This window comes from Miscanthus floridulus, chromosome 3 (assembly GCF_019320115.1).
Source record: "Miscanthus floridulus cultivar M001 chromosome 3, ASM1932011v1, whole genome shotgun sequence".
NCBI lineage: Eukaryota > Viridiplantae > Streptophyta > Magnoliopsida > Poales > Poaceae > Miscanthus > Miscanthus floridulus.
The window spans coordinates 100,977,950-101,004,949 of record NC_089582.1 but is presented as its reverse complement, the minus strand read 5'-3'; the positions used below and the strand labels follow the sequence as shown (position 1 = coordinate 101,004,949).

General features: G+C 47.0%; 1 protein-coding gene, 1 non-coding gene and 1 pseudogene across 8 annotated transcripts; 1 reads left to right on the top strand and 2 right to left on the bottom strand.

The window, feature by feature from the left end:
* Positions 1–1,937: 1,937 nt before the first annotated feature.
* On the bottom strand, positions 1,938–18,274 carry LOC136541963 (uncharacterized). Of its 7 annotated transcripts, none has more exons than XM_066534159.1 (16): positions 16,137–16,206; positions 7,448–7,519; positions 6,358–6,451; positions 5,685–5,863; positions 5,463–5,513; positions 4,503–4,559; positions 4,081–4,201; positions 3,800–3,866; positions 3,654–3,695; positions 3,307–3,412; positions 3,016–3,126; positions 2,734–2,805; positions 2,543–2,644; positions 2,403–2,449; positions 2,289–2,316; positions 1,938–2,084 (listed from the first exon to the last, which is right to left on the bottom strand). In XM_066534159.1, exons 2-16 carry the CDS (start codon positions 7,463–7,465, stop codon positions 1,938–1,940), a joined length of 1,242 nt encoding a protein of 413 aa, XP_066390256.1. In that variant the 5' UTR covers positions 7,466–7,519; positions 16,137–16,206. The 7 variants fall into 7 exon arrangements, with proteins under 7 accessions (XP_066390256.1, XP_066390255.1, XP_066390259.1 ...); XM_066534158.1 differs by lacking the exon at positions 16,137–16,206 and adding an exon at positions 7,646–7,763; XM_066534162.1 differs by lacking the exons at positions 4,503–4,559; positions 16,137–16,206 and adding an exon at positions 7,646–7,763.
* On the top strand, positions 8,045–10,677 carry LOC136542904 (sucrose synthase 2-like; annotated as a pseudogene).
* Positions 11,365–11,560, bottom strand: LOC136547810 (U2 spliceosomal RNA). The gene has a single exon (XR_010781760.1). It is a non-coding gene; the product is annotated as a U2 spliceosomal RNA (small nuclear RNA).
* Positions 18,275–27,000: the final 8,726 nt, after the last annotated feature.

Here is a 27,000-nt window from a genome sequence, read left to right as displayed (position 1 = left end):
GGATTCCTTCAGAATCATAATGGCATTAGCGGCACATTACGATTTGGAATTACACCAGATGGATGTAAAGACGGCATTTCTCAACGGAGACTTAGAGGAAAATGTTTACATGGCACAACCGAAAGGTTTTGTCATAGAAGGAAAAGAACGTTTGGGATGCCGCCTAAAGAAATCTATTTATGGATTAAAACAAGCTTCAAGACAGTGGTACTTGAAGTTTGATCAGACAATAAAGAATTTTGGGTTTAAAGATAATGTTGAGGACAATTGTGTCTACGCAAAGTTTAAGAATGGGAAGTTTATCTTCCTTGTCCTGTATGTGGATGATATCTTACTTGCTAGTAGTGATGTCAGTCTACTACTGAAAACAAAGAAGTTTTTGTCCTCAAAGTTTGATATGAAAGATCTTGGTGAAGCTTCGTTCGTTCTAGGGATCGAGATTCACCGAGATAGAAGTAAAGGGGTATTAGGACTGTCACAAAAGGCATACATAGAAAAAGTCTTAAAGAAATTTAGTATGCACAAATGTAGTCCCTCACCTGCTCCTATAGTCAAGGGCGACAGATATGGGGATTTTCAATGCCCCAGGAACCAATATGAGATCGATCAAATGAAAGTGGTTCCATATGCTTCAGCTGTCGGAAGCTTGCAATATGCTCAAGTGTGTACGCGCCCTGACTTGGCATTTGTTACCGGGTTACTTGGCAGATTCCAGAGCAATCCTGGAATAGAACATTGGAAATTGGTAAAGAAAGTCTTGCGTTATTTGCAAGGAACGAAAGGCCTCATGATGACGTATAGAAGATCTGATTCACTCCATATAGTGGGATATTCAGATTCTGATTATGCGGGAGATAATAGAAAATCCACGTCTGGATATGTGTTTACTCTCGCAGGGGGAGCTATTTCATGGAAAAGCTCAAAGCAAACCGTCACTACATCGTCCACAATGTATGCCGAGTTTGTAGCATGTTATGAGGCAACGGGGCAGGTGAACTGGCTAAAGAAGTTCATACCCGGTTTAAAGGTGGTTGACGACATCAATAGACCACTGAAATTATACTGCGATAATAATCCAGCAGTACAGTATGCTCACAACAATAGGTCAAGTGGTGCTGCCAAACACATTGACATAAAGTATTATGTTGTGAAGGATAAAGTCCGGGATCAAATGATAAGTCTTGAGCATATAAGTACCGAAAAGATGCTCGCGGATCCGCTTACAAAAGGCTTACCACCCAACGTGTTCAGAGAACATGTAGCCGGCATGGGTTTAAGGGAAAGCCTATAATTCCTGGACTATAAAGGGCCCAAAAGTTAAAGTAACTATTTCAGATCAGAGACGTGCATTGTAGCTGTCAAATCTATCGGCGATTGACCGAGACGATGAAACATGCTCTATGCATCATCTGTGAAGAAATGAGTAAGGTTTAAAGGATTGAAGTTTAAAGTTTAAAGATAAAAGTAATAGTGAGATCAAGGGGGAGAATGTTAGATTGATCTCTTGACCAGTAGGCCCAACGGCCTATTGGGCCTTGGTCTCGCGCCCTGATCGGGGGCGCCCAACCCTACATGGTTGGTGGGCCCCCGTCGCACTGCGCTATATAGAGAGGTGGGGGCCGACGGCTCAATGTACGAGGTTCACCGTGAGCCGCAAACCCACCGACAAAACCCTAGTCCGATCTCGAAGAGGACGCGCAGCCAGCGACGGGAAGCCGCCACCGTCATCATCGTTTCCACTGCGTCGCCTCTCTTCACCGACCGTCGCTGCCCGTGCGCAGCCTACATCGACGAACCTGATGGAAGCTACTGGATCCTCCACCCCTGCGGTCTCAGGTTCGGTACCCTTCCCTTTCTCTCCCTGTCTCTCTGTAGACCGTTCTACATGTCCTAGGATCTACTGTTTTACATGTTGTACCAAATAGAACAGTCAAAGTCTAGATCGATGATCCTACAGTCATAACAAAAGGTGGCCCCTGGACGCTTGGTGTCAGACATTTGGTGGAAGCACAGCACTCGGATATGTCAATGCCAGCGACCTCCATCGCGTTACGAACCCACTGTGGAACGTCCCCCTTTGGGAACTGCATAGCATCGTTCGAGGTTCAAGCAGTAAGACATCACGTCACATGAAATATCATAATAAGACAGTCAAGTTTCTATAGTTTCAGCTAGTAATCTGGGCTATTTTTTCAATTCAAACATTAAACTGCACGCATAATTCATGTCTGTTTCTGAGAAAGAGACTGAAAGAATGTGTATGACACGATAAGAAAAGCAGCACAAACCTGCACCCTCAAGAATCCTCGCACGAATCTACAGGATGGCACAAAAATCACGTTATTTCCCCATGCAAATTTTCAGAAGTAGTTCAGACAAATTTGGGTTTGATAAGAACATACTCTGGAAATCGTCCTTCAAGAATAGACATGTGGAGGTCTCTACTTAACTGAAATTGATAGGTAAACAATCAGGGACACTGCTTGTAAGACAAAAAAAGTTAAAAAATGGAATAACATAGCAAAAACAAGAATTAGCATACCCGCATCATAAATGATAAATTATGATATGACAGCAGTTGAGAGCCCATAGCATCTTTTGTGACTAGGCAATGTAAGTAGGCACGCGTATATTTTTTGCAGACCTGGCAAGATGACCAATATCGTGGAACACCAGCAAAGAAGATTGTCAGATTAGTTGACCACTTTGTTCCCGGAGAAGTTGAAGCCTTACCATGCATGAACAGGTAGGATCAATTGGTCGTTCATCAGTTGCCATTGCATTATGTTTCAACTTCAGGACACCCTGACGATAAAAGATATATGAAAAGTTGACAATGTACTGAAGTTCAGGAGGAAAATGCAAATAGTAGATGCTCAGAATGAGACCATAGTTTAAAGCTGACACAGAACAGAAAAGGATATCAATGACAAAAAAAAAAATGTTCCTATGTGATATGACCGAACAGGCACACAATCAATGTCGAATCAAATATATTTGCCAAATGGGCTATACCTCAGGCACAAGTGCAGTCCCAAAACGAGCAGTCCGTGTTGGATAAACACAGTCATACATGTCTGCACCCAAAGCACTGCATACTACAATATCAAGTGGATAACCAACACCCTGCATATTACCATAACAGTGAAGTTAACCAAATAATTGAATTAACATGATTGTTTCCCCTACCAACTCGTTAAGTTGTGGGCCTTGGTATCTCTATTTGCAAAGAGAGATACCTACACCAAGGAATATGATCTTTTATGCAACCAGAAAATAAATTAAGCAATTCAAACTTGATTATACCATAACATATCGTGGTTTATTTTCAGGCAATCCAGCGGTACATTGGGCAACAACACGCCAAAATGAATCCTTGTCTTCGCCACCAGCAAGACCACCAATTGCATATCTAGCAACAAAAAGATAAAAAAAAGTGAGCCATTATAATAGATGCAAATAAAACAAATAATACATCTAAAACAAGGACGCTTCTGAAAGTATGTCATAGGTACTGCCAATAATAGGGATGCCAAAAATAAAAAATTAGTGAGTGCAGTATAATTCTAAGAAAAGATGTTACTAGGAGCAAATGTCATGGGAATGAATTGTGTTCGTTAAACTCAGCTGTGAAAATTTAGTTCATGACATACCCAGGAAGATTCCGCTCAACCAAGCCCCTCACGCAGATATCTCTGGAATTAGGGAAAAGGTATTGCTCGGTAAGTTCTAAATCTAATTGATGACCTGAAAAAAGAGAGGATAAATGTAATACATATAATAAGCTAGATGAACTCACCTAAGAACTGGATCCAATCCTCCTTGCACAATCCCAAATAAGTTCTGGACATCAGGTTTCTTGTGAGCTACATTTGAACATTGAACGGAACACACACGCACTTTAATAAACCATGCATAGCACTGGATAATACATTACTATCTGTTTTTCAAATGTTCTTTTGGTAACATAATTAAATTTATCTCATATTAAGGCAATAAGTGAAATGATTCAAGTTCTACTTGACCCTCACTTCATGCTGGATAACTCAATTGTTTGGTTAGCCAGATTAATGATCTTACCAGCTATGCACCTGTCAATCCAACGAAGGGTACGATACATAGCTTCTTCTATCCTTGGGCCAGTAATTGTGGTCTTTACAACATCATCAAGTGCCATGATTATATCAGCTCCAATATTGTTCTGCATTCATTTTCAATAATTATGAAGGTGTGGAAATGGCAAGATATACAAATAAAATTTTGTGATAAAAAAACCTAATTCTGAAGGGCGGGCCTGGTGCAAGCGGTAGAGTCTTACCGCCTGTGACCGGAAGGTCCCGGATTCGAGTCGCAGTCTCCTCGCATTGCACAGGCGAGGGTAAGGCTTGCCACTGACACCCATCCCCAGACCCCGCACAGAGCGGGGGCTCTCTGCCCTGGGTACGCCCTTTTTATAAAAAACCTAATTCTATAAGTTGAATGCTGCCTAGAAAAGGTCGCACCTGAATATGGATAGATTCCTCAGGTGTCAAGAGCATGGGCTTCCCGTCAACAGGTGACTACAGATTGGGCATGAAAGAGCAATAAAATTAGAGAGGTACAAAGAGAAAAAAAAAGAGTTAACTTCAGCATTAAAATTCAACTAGAGGAAGGATCAAATAAGTAAATGCATGAACAAATCCCTTCCATAAATAAGGCAAAACTGTTGGTCCTTGGGCTCCCTACACAGGTAAGCAACTAGCTTACCAGCACACCCACACACTCACTTTGGCTATAGTTAGAAGAAAGGGTGAGCACAGCACACACACACAGCCGAGCAGCAGCTTTGCTGCTCTGAATGTTGCTTCAGCTGAACTGAATGTTTCCATTGCCTTGTTGTAGTACATATACAAGCTACAAGTACCATACAAGGTACAAAGTACAACTACTACTATGTCTAGGACATGGCTGATTTCAGCCCACTACTTGGTATGGCTGAGGTATGCCAATACCAACTAATGTACTAACTAGTACTAGATATGGCCTATTGCCTTACTGCTACAGCAATTAGGACAGCAGAGACTTGACTGAATGCCAACTCTGCTGTGCAGCAAAAACAAAGAGAGATCAGCAGCAGATTATGTCTCACAAAAACCACAAAACATGGCATAGAAACCAAATTCTATATCTTGACATGCATCAACTAACTATGCATATTACCAATGATCCAACATGAAAAGATTATTTCTTAATATTCTAGAGTGAAGTTCATTTTGCAACAACCCCCCCCCCCCTGGAACTCCAAAACAAGACATCGCCCACCCCCAACTTCCAAAACCAGACAAATATTTTACCATAGAATATTTGGTTACAAATATGGAATTTTGTCAACACAGATCGTACTAGAGAACTAAGAAACACAATTTAATGTGACTTTAATAAAGAACAAAAGCATCACATCACAAGTGGCCACAAAAATGTACCTGGAATGTAACTCCTTCCTCAGTAATATCAGCCAAATGCAGCAACGAAACCTAAAAGAAAATCTCCAAACAAGTCAGAAATACAACAGCAGAACTACAGTTCAGAAGGACAAAATATCTTTAGAAAAAAGATAATCATATTATATATGCAAGATGAATGCTGATGCTCAATTGGTCTATCACAACAATAATTGTGTTAAGAAAACAAAGATTTGGAGCAACCATTTGGAAACCACCAGAGTCAGTCAGCGATGCCCTTTTCCAATTCATAAATTTGTGCAGGCCACCCAAGTCATCAATAAGTTGAGACCCTGGACGTAGTTCAAGATGGTAGGTGTTTCCAAGTATGATCTGGCAACCTATATCCTCTAACTGGTCAGTGGTCAGCCCTTTTATTGTACCTAAATGAAAAGAGGAAAAAAAACATTGAGATACCTGAAATGTTTACACAATTGTACAAAGTTGAAGAACAGGCTGCACAGCCAAAATCTCTTAAGCATAGTAAACTATCTGAATGAGAAGGAAAATACTTTGGCAGCTATGATCGTTCATAGACTAGAAAAGAAGAGCGAGAAAAGGCTGCAAACTGCTCCAGGAAAAAGAATGAAGTACAGAAAATCTTCATTAACTGGGAATACTAAATCACGGTCAAAGCCTTTTATTCTTTCAAGTAAAGGAATACATAAGAGTCAATAAAGACAGGGATACTACAATGTTGAACAGCATGGGACATGCATGCAAAATGTGATGACTAACTTCAAGTTGAAATTAGTAGTAAAAAGTACATAAACCAAAACTATTTATTTCAGATCTCTTATAGCACAAATATGCATAATGCATATAGTACAAGTAAAAATGGAAGACCAAACTTGCATATGAAAAAAAGGGAACAAACCTTGAGTTCCAACAGGCATAAAAAGTGGTGTTTGACAAGTAAAGTGGGGAAGAGTTAAGCGAGCTGCACGGGCGCGATTGAATCTTCCTAATATCTGCAAAGCAAACAGAAATACTTTAACATTGTATTATCAATTAGAAGGGCTTAGTTCAACCAGGTTCAATCAAACATCCCACAGAATTTTATCCACCGAAGATGGTGAGCTAGACAAGAGACAAGAGATGGTGGGTCCCATAAACAGCATTGTGCTCTGAGCCAAGCTATCTCTTCTTCCCTCGCTAGCTCCTTTGCTTTAGCTGTTTTCTCTCCCCTCCACATAGGCAAGAATCCAACGTCAGCTAGCTTAGAGCTAGATTGTTGGGGACGGGCAGTGACGCCAGCTCATCTGTACCATGCCACTCTGAAAGCATGAGCCATTGGCATTTACATGTGGCACACTTCTCTAACTTTTTACTGTTACCCTTTTCCTTTTACATGGACCACTATGACTTCACCTCAGTGAGATAATAAAGTACTGAAGTGTAAGAATACTGAAAGATTCTAACTATAAATTATTCCCATTGTGCAGTAGTATGTGCATCAATCAACTATATAAAGAGGAAAAAAAACAATTCTGGTTCTCTGAAAAGAAAAGCCAGAGAAGATGTCTGAATAACACGTGTCTAGCCTAGGATGGTATTGGTCAACTCCGTCATGCAACCTTCTATTACAGAGCATTATTAGCTTATAATTGCGAATCTGTAGTAGCAGAAGCTAGTACGAATAAGAAATAACTACCCATTCCTATTAGAATCAGATATTCCACCCAACGGCCTATCAACCCTGTTCGCTTCATATCAGCCATGTTTATCAGCTATGATGCAGTAGTATTTTTCTCTCTCGACAAAACAGCATCAGCCAGCTTATAAGCCACCGAAACGATAAAGCGAACAGGGGCCGCTTTATTAGCAACGTAAAGCTCCGACGAACTTCGACCAAGCAGCTTGGGGGGAAGCCGCAACAATGGAACGGCAAAGGTTATCTTCTCATCTATCTAAGCGAATCGAACACACACTCAGAACAAAACACACAGACAGAAGCATCGACTCACCTCGAAACGAAGCGCCATGGAGAAACAGAGCTTCAGCCACCAAATCGGAACCTGGACTGATACTCGGCAAATCTGAAAATAAACCAGACACGAAATGAAGCGTCAATCCGACAGAGAACAGATTGAATTTGAAGGCTCACAGAATCGCTGAACGAGAAGAGAAGGGGGGAAAACAAAAAAAAAAAACGGCTTGCTCACCAGCTAAAGAAGAGAGGAACTCCTGGTAGATGGGGAAGCGAGGTGGAGAGAGAGGCTTTGTCAGTTTTGGCGGGTACGGCGGGTGTTCGGCGCGGACGGTAGGGGAGGCGAAGGGGAGGGGGTTTAGGGTTTAGACTGGTTCGCGCCCACTTGGACGTTTGGACTCCGTTGGGCTGGACCGAGCTGTGTGAGAGGCTGAGGCAGGCCGAGGCCACTTTTGGGCCTCGGCAGAGGGAGAGCGAGAAGGATTGTGGAGAGTGAAGCGTGAGGAAGGGGCCGTTTGGTACCGCTCCTAGCTCCGGGAGCTATTTTACGACTCCTGCCGTCAAACGGTTGTGAGGACAGCAGTTTCACGAAAGAAGTCTCGTAAATTGCGCTGAGACAGAGCGAAGATGGGAGATGGAACTGAAAAAGCAAGCTTCCCTCGGCTCCCTGTCAGATGAGTGGGCCCTAGGCGAGTTTGCCCTCGGCGTGAGGGCGAGCACGCGGGCATGGCTGTCCGGAGGCGTGCGAAGGCAAGGGCAGGCCGAGAGATGTGGGGAGGCGGAGGTGGCGTGGGGAGGCCAGGGCCGCCGGGGCCACGCGGGGTCACCGAGGGAGGCCGCTCGAAAGCCGCTGGTCGTGGGGCCGCTAGGCGCAAGCCACCGAGGTTGTTGTGTCTGCCGGGCATGGGGGCGGAGGTGCGAGCGGCTGGGAGATGCTGTCGGGCGTGGGGGTAGAGGATGTCGAGGCCGTGGGGGCGTGGGGGTGGAGGATGTCGGCAGCCCGTGGCCCGGCGCAGCCTCAGGTGCCTCGTGCGAGGTCCCGGAGGTAGAAGAGGAGACGCGAGGTCGTATACTTATAAACGAACATTTTTCTCAGACTGTTTTCATGTTTATCCATACTTTTCTATCACTTCATCATAAGAACGTCTTTAATGCCCTGTATATGGCCAAAAAGTTAAACTGTATCCAAAATGGCAGGCACAATGATCCCTATATTCTTGAGCTTGACTTTGAGCCATTCAATGTCCCAGTCCCACGCCCAAATCAGTCATCATCTATTGGAATTTTTTTTTAATAGGGGGGGGGGGGGGGAGAGAGAGAATCCCCCACCTGATTCAAAATATAATGTGGCTCCAAAAGCCAAATGCCATCTATTGGAAATGGTGTGCAGTTTCTCAACCGGCACTTGTCTTCGATCATGTTCCGCAACAGGGATTGCCTGGAGCCCCTGTTGGATTTCCTCCGTGGCCACCGGCACAAGGGGCATTTGAGATTTTCTCTAGACATAAAACTTTTTGGACGAAAGTTGGTCTGATGTTATGTATGGTCTTGAACTGTTGATACTGAAGCTGTACATGTGTGGTTATAGCCTTATAGAGTTATAGGTTACGATGCTAAGGCTATGTTTGGTTTGTACAGACGCTCCTAAAATTTCCGTCACATCGAATGTTTAGACACATGCACGGAGTATTAAATATAGACTAATTACACAACTTGCGACTAATTTGCGAGACGAATCTTTTAAGCCTAATTAGTCCATGATTTGACAACGTGGTGCTACAGTAAACATGTGCTAATGTCAGATTAATTAGGCTTAAAAAACGTCTCGCAAATTAGCATCCATCTATGTAATTGATTTTATAATTAATCTATATTTAATGCTCTTTATTGGCCTCGTTCGATGGTCTGAAACTTGGCTGAAAAACGTTGTTCCGGCTGGTTGTTGTGAGAGAAAAACACTGTTCGGCTGAATGGATGAACAGTGCCGCATGAGGGGAACCAGCCGGCTGGTGGTTTCCTCCAGACCAGCGAACACCACCATTAGTATCTAAATATTCGATGTGACATAAATTTTAGGAGCGACTAAAGAACCAAACACCCCCTAAATGATAGAGTACAGAGCTTGGGGAGGCTTCAGTCTGCTGACCAAAGCTGAAGAGTGCTTGTCAAAGCTCGCAGCTGATACACCATACTCACAATCTGCTTATAAGTTCTGATACTCTGATCTACAACATTGGGCTTATTGCTACTTCCTGTGGTAGTGTAAGGTAATAGTTTGGCATTTCTTTTGTTGCGTTACTTTGGGGCTTGAGTTTCTGAATAAAGTATAAACCCTGCATTTCCTAGATGTGCACTGTTTTAGCTTTGCAGTTTGCAATTTAATTTCTCAAAGTTGATTAAAAAGGCTCTAGAATGAGTATGAAGAATACTTTGAAGAAGGTATTTAGTTGCCCTTTTTGTAAGCATTTTATGCTGGTCATATTGGCATGCCATTAATCTGGCTTTTCATAATCAATACACTAGAAAAATATATAGTTAGCTTTAACACATATATATTGTTTTTTCTTCTTTTAGTTACATTCATATTCCAAGAATGGGGCCTGGAGAAAGGTTGGGGTGATACAGCAGAACAGGTTTTGGAAATGATTCATCTCCTTCTAGACATTATTCAAGCGCCAGACCCATCTACCCTAGAGACATTCTTGGGGAGGATCCCCATGATTTTTTATCGTTGTTGTGGTATCCCCTCATGGATACTTCGGTCAATCTAATGTATTAGGCTTGCCAGACACAGAAGGACAGGTAATTAGGCCATGGGCTGAGATGTTCAGTCTTGAAACCAGCCATTTTCCTGATCATACACGTATCACAAGTCATGAGTTTACTTTGTTGCTGTCCAAATTGTCTATATACTGGACGAATTAGAAAATGATATGGTTCTTCGTTTAAAGAAACAAGGGCTTGATGTTTCCCCAAAGATTCTCATTGTGAGTGCATTTTTATTTTAATTCTTTAATTTTTAGCATCTGTTAGGATAGTATATTCTTTCGTGCTCTTGTATGCTGCTTCAGTTTTAACTCCTTACAGGAAACAGAAGAGCTTTTAATTACAGGTTTTGTTGTAGTACTTACTTTTTTTATTTTATGATACATGCTAAGTGATTTATTAGTGTTATTTTTGCATTATGGGTTCTACCTTCAGTCTCTGGACCAACAAGAGGAAGCATTATCCAAGAGGCCGAGGATACTTACTTTGTCAGCTGTATAAGAGAACCAAATAGCAGAGTGCTCTACTTGCTAGCATTCACATACATCGATTTCTATTTTTTTTTTCGCTGCCAAAATTATTTTGTCTAATTTGAAATAATATTTTTTTTGGTGTTTTCATCATAGCTGTTGATTTAAGGCCTAATATTGTTCTGAGTTACTTGTTAGTTAGTCTTAGAAATCATGTGCCGGTGCTAAATTGTTGAGTCAGGTTATTTATGCAAGAGTTGTGTTGTCTGCATATGTATATATATGTCATTTAAGCAAAAAGACAATATTATACTAATTTGTTTGTCTATTGATTTTGACTCGCTTTTTTCCTTATTTTTATTGAGCGGAAAATTTTTAGGCTCCTAGCCCACTATTATTATTTTTTATTTTTTTTTTACTTTATTCAAAATATGAGATTTCCGTAGGGCATCTGCTAGTGGAGCGGAGAAAGAGATTGCTAGTGTGGTGGGAGAGAGAGAGAGGATGAACACAATGGCACCTGGCACGTTGATTATTTAATAAAATTTGTTATTTAATAATCAACTAGCTTGTGGTGTGATTAGTTAATTCGATTCGATTTATATTTTTAGTCGATAAAAAATAAAGCCATTCTAAGAACACCATTTTAAAATAACACCATATATAAATAAAATGGTAAATTTGGTAGTAACGATATCAAATTTTTAACAAGAATTGGTTGGGGTGCACCAGGCCCTGCCAGCAGTGCAACGGCTGGGCGATGCGCGAGGGCCCCAGTGGCAAGCCACTGTGGTGGACCCTCCCCACAAAAAATAAATTTAATATCGAAGTGGGCACATGACCCACGTATCAGATATTAAACTGATAAGAACAGATACTACACTTGATCTTAGCCAAAAGGCCGAGAAAGGTATGCTTTGGTCTGCTGCCCTGGGTCTCCTTGTATAGCCGAGTCCCCGCCTCCGTGCTGCTTGGCTGGGCGAGGTGGGACTAAAGGGGATGAAGCTGCACACACTGCGTGGTGCTTGCGAGTTGCGGGCGTGAGACTGCTGCGTCGGTCTAGTGCTATATGTTAATGGGTTGCGGCCCAGCGGACGTTGCCGCCTTCTCTACTTATTAGCTAGGCCCACTAGTATGTATAAAATGTAGGTGCCTGGAATATTATATAAGGAGGCTGAAGTGAGAGCTCCGTTGGAGCGCATTGAAAGATGAATGTTGTAATTTGAATGATGAGCTTTCATAGTGTCATTTAAGGGGATAGGAGGCCAAAATTTATGAGTTCGTTTGGAGTTGCTCTAAAACAAATGGTGAGGCTAGGAATTTCTAACTGTCTAATCTAATTAAACGAACGGTTTTCGGTTATTTAGGAGTGGCGTAGCAAAGTTCACATTTCTTTGCATCCTCCGCCATGGCGACATTGGCAGAGACAAAATATGTTCTCTTCTTTGTTTTTTCTTTGTATAGGACGACAAATGAGGAATGTTCTTGGCACCCCGATATGGCCAAAGCAAGGAGTGTACTCAGAGACAAAGCCAAAGAATCCTTTTATTTTGGCCCTAATACTGAATCCTTAAAGCGTGTAAGTCCAACGGGCCCGTCTGCCGTAACAGCAGCTACTGACAAAAGGACGGTAGTCACAAAGATCTCCTCCCTGGACCCTGGGCACCGTTCGTCGTCGCCAAGGCAGGCCGAACTTCGCGAGCGGTGAGCGCACGGCGTCCCGTTGCATGATAGCACACACAGCACATCGGTTTCAACGAAGAAGAAGAAGAAGCAGCCAAAAACGAAATCACCGTGGGAACTGCACGGCTGCTGCCGGCCTGCGGCCTGCCTGATCCCGGCGGTGCCGCCGGCCGAACCGCGCTCGTCCGACGGCTAGCTAGCCAACACATCGTCGTCATCGTCAAGAACGAGTGGCTACTGCACCGAGCTGCTGCTGCCGCTGCCCCAGGGTGGCATACTGGCATGTGCCAGCAAGACGCCGGGCAAAAGTGCCCCGGACCGGGCCAGTGAAGCAGTGACGTTGCTGTGAGTGACTATTCCATTTCCAGCCACATGTCTCTCAGTGCCAGCCAGCAGGCAGTGTAAAGGACGTCCTCAAATTGCAGCCGCGTAGTACTTGTTGCTGCAAATATTCAGAGATCGAATGCTGCGGCAGGGTTTCAGAGACCAGCCTACTAACTGACAGGATTGCTCAGGAGTCGGGGGTCAGGACCAATGGACCATCCATGTGAACCAATGCTAGATTACAGATAAGTGATGAGAACATGCTGCACTGCACTTTGTTTCAGGAGAAAAAGAAATTCTCAGGTATGTTTATAAATATATTATGTATATGGTTGCTGTTTTTCTTTGTCAGGATTCAGGTACGAAACAAATGAAACAATCCCTTGCTCGCGCGCGCGCACACACACACGCTCTACCTCAGGTTACCAAGGTGAGAAAAAAAAATACAATCTTAACCGTTCAGTAAATCTAACCGTTCAGTAAATCTCACTAGTGACCACTGTAAATAAATAAATCTCTCAACAGACTAGGCGCCGTCTGTCTGTTCTACTGCCTGCCTCTCTTCTTGTTTGTGTGTCACAACCTCACCATTTCTTGGTTGCTTCTCATGTTGTGAGAGCCCCATTCTCCTATCGACAAAAAAAAACAGACGAAATAAATAAAAAGTGATTAACGTGTGATGGCGTGTGATGATGAGCTACAAGTCCAGCTCGAAGTGGAACGCCGGCGACGCGTACGCGGCGAGGTCGCCAAAGAAGAGGGCCTCCACGTCGACGCCCGCGGTGTCCTCGCAGCCGAAGAACGTCTGTATGTCCTCGGGGAACCCGCGCTGATGCGGCGAGGCGTCCCTGGCCGCCGCCTGCACTGGCGGCTTCGGCGGCGATGGCGATGGCGACCGCCGCGGCGTGTGCGGCGGCGACGAGGACGACGACGTGGTGGTGGTGGTGCCGCTCTCGGCCGCCGACGTCCTCTGGATCATCTCCTTGAACTTGGGCGACTGCAGCAGCAGGCTGAGCGCCGACGTCGTGGGCGTGTGGCCCAGCGACGTCCTGGGCGGCAGCGGGAACGGCTCGGCGCCCTGGCCGTGGTGGTCGTGCTGGAACGCGGCGGCGGCGCCGTCGGTGGCGGTGTCCGCCGGCGGCAGCAGCAGCTGCTGCGCCAGGCCGCCCAGCATCGGGTGCGGGTTGTGCGCCGCCGCCGCGGCCATCCCGCCGGCGGCGCCCGGGCGGAGCCACTTGATGTAGCGGCTGAGGTCGAAGTTGGTGACGGCGTTGAGGCCCCGGTACTCGATCGCCGCCATGTCGTACGCCATCGCCGCCTCCTCCTGCGTCGCTGCCGTCGCGCACAACGAAAGGTCCACGCAACAGGTGATCGATCAGCACCAAAAGACGCGATTTTTCGCAGGGATTTGAAATCTACATATATTTTTTCATACGAACTGAACAATCTTATATGAAATTCTGGTAAACTTGGTATAAAATTCCCTCGTTCCAACCAAAAAGTGAGTGCCCTGAACACGACGTGTCCGAGGGTTTGTGTAGAGGATTCGGCGCCGTGCAACTGCATTCGTGTGCTTGTGGCAGCGACAGACAGTTGAAGCACACACCCATCGTGTCCACCCTTCCTCTACCGGAGGCGGATGAGAGTGTACTGCGTCTCCTCTTTATTCTTTATGAGTATTTAATTGCGCTAATCCCCCGTTGTAATGGATGTAGGCTCCGACAGGTGCAGACCAGCAGCAGTGCAGGGGGGCCGTTGGAAGTTGGGCCTTGTTTGATCGTAAATTTTTGTAATCTGGACATTGTAGCACGTTTCGTTTGTATTTGACAAACTTTATCTGATTATGGACTAACTAGGCTCAAAAGATTCGTCTCATGATTTTACAACCAAACTATGTAATTAGTTATTTTTTTTACCTACATTTAATGTTCATGCATGCGTTCAAAAATTGATGTGATGGAGAGAGAGTGAAAAAACTTGGAATTTGGAGGTGATCTAAACAAAGCCTTGCTGCGGCTGCTGCTGGCCCTGGCCGGGTCGACCTGACCTCACTGTCACTGAGGTCACTGCATCTAAGGCCTGGTTTAGTTCCAAAAAATTTTCACCCCAAACTATCACATCGAATCTTATGGCATATACATGGAGTATTAAATATAGACGGAAATAAAAATTAATTGCACAGTTTGGTTGGAAATCGCGAGACAAATGTTTTAAGACTAATTAGTCCATGATTAGCCATAAGTGCTACAGTACTAACATGCGCTAATGATGGATTAATTAGGCTTAATAAATTCGTCTCGTAGTTTCCAGACGAGCTATGTAATTAGTTTTTTTTATTAGTATCCGAAAACCCCTTCCAACATTCCCGAAACATCCGATATGACATAAAAAATTTTTCATTTCGCGAGCTAAAGACAGCCTAACTCCCCCAACTAACCGGAATTCAAGTTGCTGCCTGCCAGTGACCCAATTGGCCAAATGGCAATCGCCTCCTGCATCAGCCACTGCCGCTCGCCCTAACTGCTTCCATCTCCATCTACTAGTAGACCATTCCCAAGCTTCGTGATCATGGACTAAGTAGTTATTAGTGGAGTACTACACCGTACTAGTATTTCATATTTAAATCGCCGGGACAAGGTCACAGTTTCTTCTGAAGAGGGTATCTCTATGCTTTTTTTAATAGAGCAAAACCAGCCTGCCAGCCAGTGACCCAATTGGCCAAATGGCAATCGCCTGTTCGCTTACTCGTAAACGATCGTAAATTTTCAGCCGGGAACAGTGTTTTTCTCTCACACCAAACCAGCCAGTAGTAAATAATCCACGATACGATACGGCCTCCCAAACAGGCTGTAAGAGCTAGTAAATGGCTAACTGAGCCATTACAGTCAGTCAGTGGATGCAAGAATTAGTTGGGAATGAAATCATGTGGTCAGTCAATCCGTACCCAGTCGATATGTCATATGTGAGGGCGCATTCGTCACAAGGGGGAAGGGGCCACTCATACTGTACGAGTGTAGCCCTGCACGCGAACGACTTGCACTTTATCACTACTTAGGCCTCGTTTAGATTGTAAATTTTTGCAATCTGGACACTGTAGCACGTTTTGTTTGTATTTGACAAACTTTGTCCGATCATAGACTAACTAGGCTCAAAAGATTCGTATCGTGATTTACAACCAAACTGTGCAATTAGTTTTTTTTACCTACATTTAATGCTCCATGCATGCGTCCAAAATTTGATGTGATGGAGAGAGAGTGAAAAAACTTAGAATTTAGAGGTGATCTAAACAAGGCCTTACTCAGATTTGGCTTTCAGAGTTCAGACATACTCCACGTACGGAAGCACAATTTGTAGCACAAACTAATGTAGTTCTCCTACTGTTTTTATAATAATAATAAGGCTATCATGGATTCGCGGTTAACTTTTGCTGTATTTTCAGGAAGAGAAATTACTATTAGTATTTTTACAAGGCACAGAACTTACCGTAAGTCCCGAGGTAGAGATACTTGTTTCCGAACACGCGACCGATCCTCGCCTCCCATCTCCCGTTGTGGTGATGTCTGCAAAGATTGACATGTACATACAGTAAATAAACAAGAGTTCATGCTATCTAAACTAATCTTTCTCCAGTCCAGCCACATAATAGTTTAGGTCTCCTCTTCACAAAAGTCAAAAGATGTTGAAAGGCATAAATAAGATGCTGCATACCTCGCGACACCTCGGTATTTGGAGACGCCTCTGGAGAACCCACTGCTTTTCCTGTGGATAAATTTCATGGACCTGATTATTTGGTTAAGAATGGGTGTGACTCTGTCTTGTTCAAAAATTTCCATGGAATTATAATATTTCATTTAATAAAAAAATGTCGCCACTGAGTTTTTTGGGGGTGAAATTAAAGAGTTACCTCCTCAAGGATCCAATATACTCTTCCCTGGACTGCCCCTCCATTCCTTTCATTTCTCCTTCATATGCAGACGCCTACAAAATAATAAGTATTCAGAAATTAAGTAAGCCCGTAAGGGGGGAAAAATCAACTCCCTCCTCATGCAGGTGCAACATGTGCGTGGAGTGCAAAAGGGGAAAAAAGGATACACATGTTTTGAGTCTGGAGCTGCAAAAAGAATCTGTGCTGCAAACTCTGAAACTCTCTGCACTCTGCAGAGCTACCAAATTCTAAAAGTCTGCAGAAACAAACACAACGTAGGTTTTTGCAGGAATTGACTGATATTCTAGACGCACTGCACGCCCATGGCCGAATTGGAAATTTTCAGCAGGAAATGTCAGAATCGGTGAGCGAGGAAGTTTACCGCGTGTGTGTGGTGGGGTGGATGAATGACAGAATGAATGGATGAGTGAATTTTGGCGGTACCGGGAAGTTGAGGATGGTGTCGGGGCCCCAGTACTTCAATGCCGCCAAGTCATACGCCCGCGCCGCTGCCTCCTCGTCGTCGTACGCGCCTGCATGGGTGCCAGGGAGGGAGACCATGATGAGCAACACGCCACGCCATTGATACATACAGTAAGTACCAGCGAATTTTTCTTTTTCTTTTTCTGATATATATATATAGAGAGAGAGAGGGAGAGGAGAGTGGAGTGGGAGCTCCTCCTCCTCTCTCATGCATGTCATGCCAAGGCCGTGACTCGAGAGCCTCACTCACCGAGGTAAACTGCATGCACCAACAACAAAAGAGAGCAGCAAGAACAAGATGGTCAGCGTCATATCGATCCTCTTCTGAATCAATCACTTACTAGTATAATCAAATAGTCATGCGGGGCAATTAACTAAGGTTCTTACTGGCAAGGGTCAGTTAAAACCATGTTAAAAATATTACTAGTACATGCTGCTGCTACTACTATGCTCTACACATCAGCTTTTTAATATGCCTTCTTGCGAGTAGGATCGGACAGAGCATCGTGATCCTCTGCCCGGGGACTCCCAGCAGAGAGAAAGAGAGAGGATTAGCTATACTGACCTTGCTTGCCCTTCTTGTTCTGGGACTCGTTCCAGCTGTTCTTGTCCCACAGGTGAGCCTCGAACCTCCCCGTCCACCGGTGCCTGCAGCACGCACGCACGCCAGCGATTCAATTCGCCGGAGAATTGAATTAACGAGAAGCAGCAGGCCGACCGAGTGAGCTCGCTCTGATCAGTGACCGACGCGCGCGTTTCGGCAGCTAGCTGCTGCTGGCTGGCCATGGCTATACAATACAAACCGTGTGACGCCGCGGTAGACGGAGCTGCGCTGCGTGGGGGACTCCCGGGGCACGCTCTTCCGCGTGCGCTTCGGCTTCGCGCGCGGCGTGACGACGTCTCCGGCGCCGTTGCTGCCGGTGTTGTTGTTGTTGGCGGCGGCGCTGTTCTTGCGAGGCTTCGCCATTATATTGCGCGTGCGTAGAGAGAGAGAGAGAGAAAGAGATGGAGGGGAAGGGAGAGGTGGGTGGCCAACTATGGTGGCCTCCGGAGGTGGCCGTTTTAAAAGATGCGCAGGGGGAGAGACTGCGCTGGGAGCGGATTGGTGATGGGGCGGCAAAATTAGTTGATGTTTGGAGAGCAGGGCAGATGCCAAATGAACAGAGGAGGAAGCAAGAGAGACGGGAGAGACAGGCCGGCCTTTCTCTCTCTCTTTTCTCTCTCTCAAAATTCTTTGCTCTGCTCCATCTCATTGGCCGGCGAAGAACGGCCTCTTATTGTCCCCTAGCGAGCTGCCGAGAATTTTTTTTATTTTAACATTTTTTTAAACTAATTTTAAATCTAATATTTTTTTAAACTAACACTTTTGGCCGCGCCTATTGCCATGGCGCGTCACATTTAACACTTTTTTGTAAACTAATTTTAAATCTAATATTTTTTTTTCAAAACTAACACTTTTGGCCGCGCCTATTGCCATGGCGTGGCGAAACGCCTGTGTCGCGCCATGCATGGTGGCGCGGCGGGAGGCTGACGTGGCGACGACCGGGGCTACTGACCGGTGACGTGGCAGGGTCTGTCGCGCCACCTACCACGGCGCGGCAGTGACGCGCCATATCCCACGGCGCGGTAGGACCTGGACGCAGACAGAAGATTGGCTGCTGTCGGTGAGGATCGGTAGCGACGCGACCATGGACCCTGGCTTCACGTCGCAGCTGAACGACACCTGCAGCTCCGACCCCAACGCATTCGCCTTCCTCGACCCCTCGCCGGTGGGCTCCGAGCAGGTGCTCTGGGCTAGTCCAACATGAGGTCGCGCAGCACGGTCGACTACTGCGCATCCAACCAGGGTGCCTTCTTCGGCGATTTCGTGGCGGCGATGACCAAGTTCGGGAGGATCGGGGTCAAGACTCCGGCCACCGATGGCGAGATACGCCGGGACTGTTGGTTCCCGAACTAGTTGCTAGTTAATCTCGTCGACAGTGCTGCCGCGACGCATTGAAACGAATATGAAGCAAATAAATGAAGTCCGTGCGCAAGTTGACAAGTTGCCACATAACATTTTTATTGGTTCGACATAACATAACCAACTAAGCCTGCAAGTTTCGGACGACAATATTCATTCGACCTAACAAACTAAGACCCAGGAGTGTAAGGATCCATCGGACGTCTCTGTCTCTTCGGATTTGTTGCCAACACATTGGGAGTGTAGCCAACGTCGGTGTGGTCGCATTGCCGGTGCGTACAGCTCGTACCCTATAAGTATATGATATGCACGATTACTTATAATCTTTATGATAGTTAGTTCATGGAGCCTACGTATTTAAAGAAATTATATTTGTTACTACCTGTGAGGCTCCTTGGGTACCAAGCGGGGCACCACCTAGCTGAGACATGCCGATCTCGTCCTGCGTCCAATCGTCCCACTGGTGGTGCTGTCTGCGGAAGCCCGGGGGTCGTCGTCGTCCTCGGTTGCAGGGTCCTTCTAGTAGGGTCATTCTTATTAAATTATTAAAATAGCTTGTCTGTATCTGCTAGAGCAGCTCATTGTAATTTTAACCTAGGGATGAGTAGCCCAGTGTCGGTGCAGAAAGTGACCAACTAGTGAATATTTGTAGTTTTGCTGTACGTTGTGATCGGAGGTGGCCTAGCACTTAATGACACAGGATTTATACTGGTTCGGACAACATGCCCTACGTCTAGTCGGGGTCGGTCGGTGACTTTATTCCTAAGCCTAGGTGCTCGAAGTTTGTAGTGGGGTTACAAACGAGAGGGAGAAATATGGGGTGTACAAGAGGTCCGATCGGCTCCGACCGGAAGGGCCGAGAGTGACAGGAACTTCGCTATGAGCTAGGTGTTCGAGCGTGCGCTTGAGGAGTTGTGAGCTATTGATCTAGTGAGTCTAAACTTGAAGAAGTCGACCTCCTTTCTTGGAGGGAGCGCATCCCCTTTTATAGATAAAGGGGATGGCTTTACAGGTGAGAGGGAGAGAGTTCGGATGTTTCTAAGCCTTGTTGCCCACGCTGATGAAGACTGGATAATGGTAGGCGCCCCCAACACTGTTGATGTCGCTATAGAATGTCGGATGCGCACGAAAGGTCGTGCTATCTTCTTTAGGAAGGATGGACGCCGGTACCTACAAATACTATTTGATGCCTAGTGGCATGTGAGGAGTCATGCTATGTTTACCTAGTACGGCAAATCCTATTGCCCATACCGCGATCGATGTCTAGAGGCACGTGGGGGGCTTACCATATGGGAGTTTTAGCGGCCCCTACAAAACTGTAGGGGGAGATGGTGGCTACAGAGTACTATTTCATACAGGGTATGGCCTCTAGTATAGTAGTTTTGACTTGTGAGCCTTGCCTTGCCTTTATCCGCACGTCTTTTGGTTCCTACCGAACGGGGCGCCCCGGTCGGATGGCTCTAGTCGGCTCTGAGTGCGCCGGTCGAAGAAGAGCGGTGAGTAGGGTTCCCACGAGCCCCGGTCGCGGGGTCAAAGTAGGAAGCAGCGTTTTGGGCCAGACCTTCTGATTGGAGAGACCGCTCGAAGACAGCTGGCGCCCGAGTGCTCTGGTCGGAGAGGTGAGCCGAAGAAGTTGATGAGCGGGCGCTTGTTCTTTTGGGTAGACCTTCCGGTCGGCGACTGGACTGCCCTTCCGGTCGGTGACCGGACTGCCCTTCCGGCCCGTTGTGTTTTAGACTCTTGGGCCGGCCTATAAACTATATGTTGTTTTCCTGGGCCAAGCCCGAGCGTGGAAGCCAGTCCTCGAGGGACCCCGTGTTTATAAACCCGACAGGAGCCCCCAAGCCCCCGAGCGATTTGAGCCGAATTGTCCGGGGGATTTTTTGTCTTGCTGGCGGGTGCATGCGAGCGCACCCGCGGGTGTAGCCCCTGAGCCCCCGGGTGGTTCGGGCGGAACCGGCTAGGGTTTTTTGTGTTTTGTCAGTGGGTGCGCGCGAGCGTACCTGTGGGTGTGCATGTTTTTAGTTTTGAGACGAAATTTTGTTTAACCATGGCATCGTTGTGCAGCCAAGGTGTTTTTAAGCGCGGGGATTGGATCGAGACAGAACTTACTGATCCCGGCGTCAGTGCGCGCCGAGGATCGGGCAAGGAAGTTTGGTTTGAGACAAACCCTGGCGTCGGTGCACGTCGTGAATGGAGATAGCTTAGTTTGGATGCGATAGAGCTTACTGATCTTTAGCGTCGATGCGCGCTGTGGGATCGGGTGAGGCAGAGTCGTGAGTAGACCCAGGCGTTGGTGCGCACCGTGGATCGCGAGAGTTAGCTTTAGTTAGTTTCAGTTAGTGAAGCCATTACGTGAATTTGGAGTCACGGTCCCAAGAGCCGTAGCCAGATGTCGCCGATCCTATCGACGTGAGTTTGGAGTCATGGTCCCAAGAGCCGTAGCCGGATGTCGCCGATCCTGTCGACGCGAGTTCGGAGTCACGGTCCCAAGAGCCATAGCCGGATGTCGCCGATCCTATCGATGCGAGTTCATAGTCGCGGTCCCAAGAGCCGTAGCCGGATGTCGCCGATCCTGTCGACGTGAGTTTGGAGTCACGGTCCCTTGGCATTTGAGCCCCCGAGCCTTGTCGAGCCTTCGTGGGGGTTGGTGTGAGTTGTTTTGCGCTACCCCATCTGGTTCCTCACAACTAGAGGGGCTGAGTTTCGTCGCCTGTCCTGATCGCTTGAGCTCAAAGACTAGCTCGGTGAGCTCGCTAACGGGTGTGATCGAGGTGAATCCGGGTCCGTCGTTCGTGATGGGGTCGGTATAGCCCTCTTATGGCATTCCACTACTCCTTTACCTACAACCCGGTAGATGCCTAGGTCGTTCCGGAGACCGACCCAGGTGGCCTAATGGCCTCCCTTCGATGGAGATTCTATGGGCTTGGCGAGAGGTTCAGGATCGAACGAGAAGGTTGAGATGACCCGGTTTGCCAGATCGGGCGAAGGCCACACGGTGCTCATCTATAGTTTTCTCCCCTAGCTCTATTGTTTGCTCATGTCAAATGAGGCAAACGTCGCTTCGTGGCGCAACACGAAGCGTTCTGGTGCATTTCGCTGCACGTGCGATGCTTAGTTCCTGAGCCCCCGGGCGGTTCATTCCCTAACCGTCCGAGGGGTTCAGGCGTATGAGATGAATGCATGTATGGATGTATGAATGATTTGTAAAGAAATAGAGGGGGTTTTGGTAATGTTTACCTTGACAACTGGAGTGACGGGGCTCGGAGAGCTTCAGTCGGAAATGTTCGACCAGGACCCGTGCTCGTTGTTTGAGACAGAGTTGGCATGGCCTGCATGAGGCATCCCTTTGCTCCTTACCTGTCACCTGGTGTCCCTCCTAGGTGATTCGATCGACTCAGGGAGGTCCGGTGGTCTCTTCTGGTAGAGATTCCTCGCTCTCTCTTCCTTCTTCTTTCTCACCGAGAGTGCCTGTATGCTGCGGCGGTTCCTAAGTGAGGAAGAGTGAGCGAGGGGGAGGACTTATGGATCCTTTTATGAACCCAGAGCATGATGTCAGACTGGAGGTGACGCTGGATCTGGTCCTTCGAGATGGAGCCATGTATAGACTCTCTGGTGGATCTTTACCAGGTGAGCCTCGTCGAAGGGGAGGTTACTCACGACTGTGCTGGTGGAGGGTTCCATGCCTACAGCTGCTCAAGTTAGCCAGTTCATAAAGTTTGATGATATTTCTCCCAGCCATGGCGACCTTACCTCGGTAGCGGTGCCCCCACTCAGGAGCCGCCTTGACTACATAAGAAGGTCAGGAGCTCCATGTTCTTCTACTGAGCATCTATAGGTGTGACGCCCTTGAGGTACCTGTTGCGTTTTGCCAAAGTTTTGAAAGAGCGAAACCGAGTGATTTCGGGCGTTCAGGCGAAGTTGTCTAGTGGCCGCAGTAGTTTTTGTAATAGTAGAAAATGTAATAGTTAAGTTCGTGGGGGGGAACTCCTGTGTAAAACGTTTGTGTGTGTTTTAATGACTGCAATCGGTTTTTGTTTTTGTGATGGAGTTGCTCCATTCGAGGAAGCTTGTTCCCTTTCGTTCCTTAGTTCTCCCTTAGCATAATTTTGTTTTAAATTTCTTTCTCTCTCATTCCTGCTCGTTTGTTCCGTAGGCTACAATTTTGCGAGCCCGGGGCATGGCCCACGAGGCTCGACCGGTCGTAGCCATAGGAAAAGGTAGGGTGCGATCAGTTAGAATATTCTAAAGCAAAGTTACGTAAGGTAAATCAAAGGAACGAACTGCCCTTTTGTTCGGGTAGGAAGGAGTTTCTCCATATGAAAGTAAAGAGAAAGAGAGGTAATACTCAATATTTATACATTTATGGAGCCCCCGAGCGACCCGTGTTGAAAGTGTTCGGGCGAGGGCGCTCTTACAGGAGCATGTACTTTAACCGAAAGTGTTTAGACCCATTTTAAGGAAAAACAACGTAGCTGTTCAATGTTCCAAGTGTTGTTGAAAACATTGCCGTTGTTGTCATCCAGTCGGTAGGTGCCCGGTCAGATTACTTCAGTTACCGTATAGGGTCCTTCCTAGGGTGGAGAGAGCTTGTGTTTTTCCTTCATCGATTGGGTCCTTCGGAGCACGAGATGACTGTCTTCGAGAATCCTTCCTCTGATCTTCCTTTCATGGTACCTATGGAGGGTTTGTTGATAGCGAGCAGAGCAGATGATGGTTGTCTCATGGGCCTCTTCGAGCAGGTTGACTGTGTCTTATTGAGCCATAGAGGCTCGATCGTGGTCGAAAGCTTTTACTCTTGGTGCGCCGTGGTCGAGGTCGGAGGGCAACACGGCTTCTGCTCCGTAGGCCAGGAAGAAAGGTGTGAATCCCATGGATTGGTTTGGGGTCGTTCTTAGGCTCTAGAGGATCACTGGGACCTCTGCAACCCATCGCCTGACATGTTTGTTGAGTCGGTCAAAGATGCATGACTTGAGTCCTTGGAGGACCATGCCATTGGCGCGTTTGACCTGACCGTTAGTTCATGGATGTCCGACCGAAGCCCAATTGATTCTGATGCCATTTCCATTGCTGAAGTCTAGGAACTTCTTCCCGATGAAGTTAGTCCTGTGGTTAGTGATAATACAGTTAGGAACGCCGAATCGATAGATGATGTCGAGGAAGAATTTGACCACCTCTTCCGAGCGGAGATTGGTGATGGGCTTGGCCTCTATCCATTTGCTAAACTTGTCGACTGCTATGAGTAGGTGAGTAAAACCACCTGGGCCTTTCTTGAGGGGTCCTACCATGTTGAGGCCCCAGACTACGAATGGCCAAGTGATTGGGATGGTTTGGAGCTCTTGCGTCGGTAAATAGGTTTGCCGAGCGTAGAACTGGCATCCTTCACACCTGCGGATGACCTCCTCTACATCTCGTAGCATGGTGGGCTAGTAAAAACCTTGGTGAAAGGTTTTTTTGACCAGGGACCTTAGGGCCACATGATGCCCATAGATCCTGGCATGGACCTCGAGGAGGATCTGTTTTCCCCGGCTGGCGGGAACGCACTTCATGAGCACTCCTGACGGACTTCGTTTGTAGAGTTCATTACCAAGCATGATGAAGGTCTTGACACATCGAGCAATTTGTCGGGCTTCAATTCTTTTAGGTGGGAGAACCTCCTCAAGGAGGTAGGCCAGTAGTGGTACTCGCCAATCGGTTTGATCGAGTGCCAATACGGCGACGTCCACGGGTGACGTCGTTATAGAGGTACTGGGATCAGAGCCCCCAAGCATCGGCTAGCCATCGGGGTGTGTCTAGGTCAGACCTTCTAGGATGCGGGCGGATAGCTCGTGGATGTCATTGATGAAGACTCCGCTCGGGGACGGATCCCGCCTGGCGGCCAGTTTTGCGAGGAAATCGGCGGCGTCGTTGTCCCTTCGAGGGACGTGATGCAGTTCAAATCCCTAGAATTTGTCCTTGAGTTTACGCACCTCTTGGTAGTATGCTATCATGAGGGGACTTTTGCAGGAAGACTCCTTCATGACCTGATCAACGATTAGTTTCGAGTCGCCACGGACATAGGGTCGCGTAGCACCGAGCTCGATGGTGATGCGTAGTCCATTGATAAGGGCCTCATATTCCGCGGCGTTGTTCGAAGCTAAAAAGTGGAGGCAGATGGTGTAGCGGAGCCTACTCCCATCTGGGGAGATTAGAACCACTCCAGCTCTTGAGCTGGGCGCCATTATAGACCAGTCGAAGTACATTGTCCAGTACTCGTGGGAGACGTCCGGGGCCGGTAGCTAGACCTCCGTCCATTCGGTGACAAAATCCGCGAGAGCCTAAGACTTTATCGTGGTGCGGGGGGTATACCTAATGTCATGGCCCATGAGTTCAAGGGCCCACTTAGAGATTCATCCCACGGCGTTGCGGTTGCGGATGATGTCTCCGAGTGGGTATGAAGTGACGACTGTGACTTCGTGGTCGGTGAAGTAGTGTAGGAGCTTCCTAGTGGCCATTAGCACGGTGTATAGGAGTTTCTGCACCTGGGGGTACTAGACCTTGGGGTCAGTAAGTACTTCTCTAATGAAGTATATGGGTCACTGTACCTTGAGCTGGTGTCTCGGTTCCTCCCTTTCGACAACCAGGGCGGCACTCACCACATGGTTACTTGCCGCGACGTAAAGGAGGAGGGGTTCTCCCCATTCAGGAGCGACGAGGATTGGGGTTGACGTCAAGGATGTTTTGAGGCTTTTGAGAGCCTGCTGGGCTTCCTCAGTCTAGACGAAGGTGTCCATCTTTTTGAGGAGCTTATAAAGTGGCAGCCCCTGTTCACCGAGCTGGGAGATGAAGCGACTAAGGGCCGCCAGGTAGCCGGTGAGCCTTTGTATGCCTTTTACGTTGCGTATGGGGCCCATGTTGGAGATGGCTATGATCTTTTTGGGGTTGGCCTCGATGCCGTGCTCGGATACGATGTATCTAAGCAGCTTTCCCCTTGGTACCCCGAAAACACATTTTTTGGGATTTAGCTTGATGTTGAACCTTCAGAGGTTCATGAACGTTGCGGCCAAATTTGTGATCATGTCGCAAGCTCAAGCCATTTTGACCACTATGTCATCAACATAGACGGCGATTATTGGTTTCGACCATTTAGCCTGATTAGGCAGGTCGATTTGGTCGGCAAAGCATTGCTGTATGCACCTTTGGTAGGTGGCGCCAGCGTTCTTCAGATCGAAAGGCATGGTCACGTAGCAATACAAACCATACAGGGTGATAAATGAGGTCGCGAGCTAATCAGAATCTTTCATCGCAATCTGGTGATAGCCTGAGTAGACATCTAGAAAGGAGAGGATCTCGCAACCTGAGGTGGAGTCAATTATCTAGTCTATGCATGGTAAAGGAAAGTGATCCTTTGGACATGCTTTATTAAGTCCAGTGTAATCGACGCATATTCTCCACTTCTCGGTCTTCTTTTTGACAAGGACGAGATTGGCAAGCCAGTTGAAGTGGAAAACCTCCCTGATGAATCCGGCTGCTAGGAGCTTGGCGATCTTCTTGTCTATGGCCCTGCGCCTCTCGTTGTTGAAACGACGCAGGTGTTGCTTGGTAGGCCTTGAGCCCAGGATAAGGCGTAGCGCATGCTCAGTGACTTCCCGTGGTATCCCCGGCATGTTAGAAGGCTACCATGCAAAGACATCATGATTATTGCGTAGGAAGTCGATGAGCTCGTATTCTTATTGGGCCAGGAGCTGGGTCCCGATTCGCACCATCTTGGCTAGGTCGGTGGGGTCGACACCCACCGCCTTGGTTTCCTCGAGCGAGCGGAAGGCCATCAAGGAGGTTGGTTTGTTGTAGTCTAGGACTGTTGGGGCTAATGACTCCCTAAGCTATAGGAGCTCGAATGAGTTGACGACCGTGGTGGCGAGCTCGTAGTGCTTGTGGTCGCACTCGAAGGCGTGTGAGAAGGCACTACTCACTGTGATGATGCCGTTTGGTCCCGA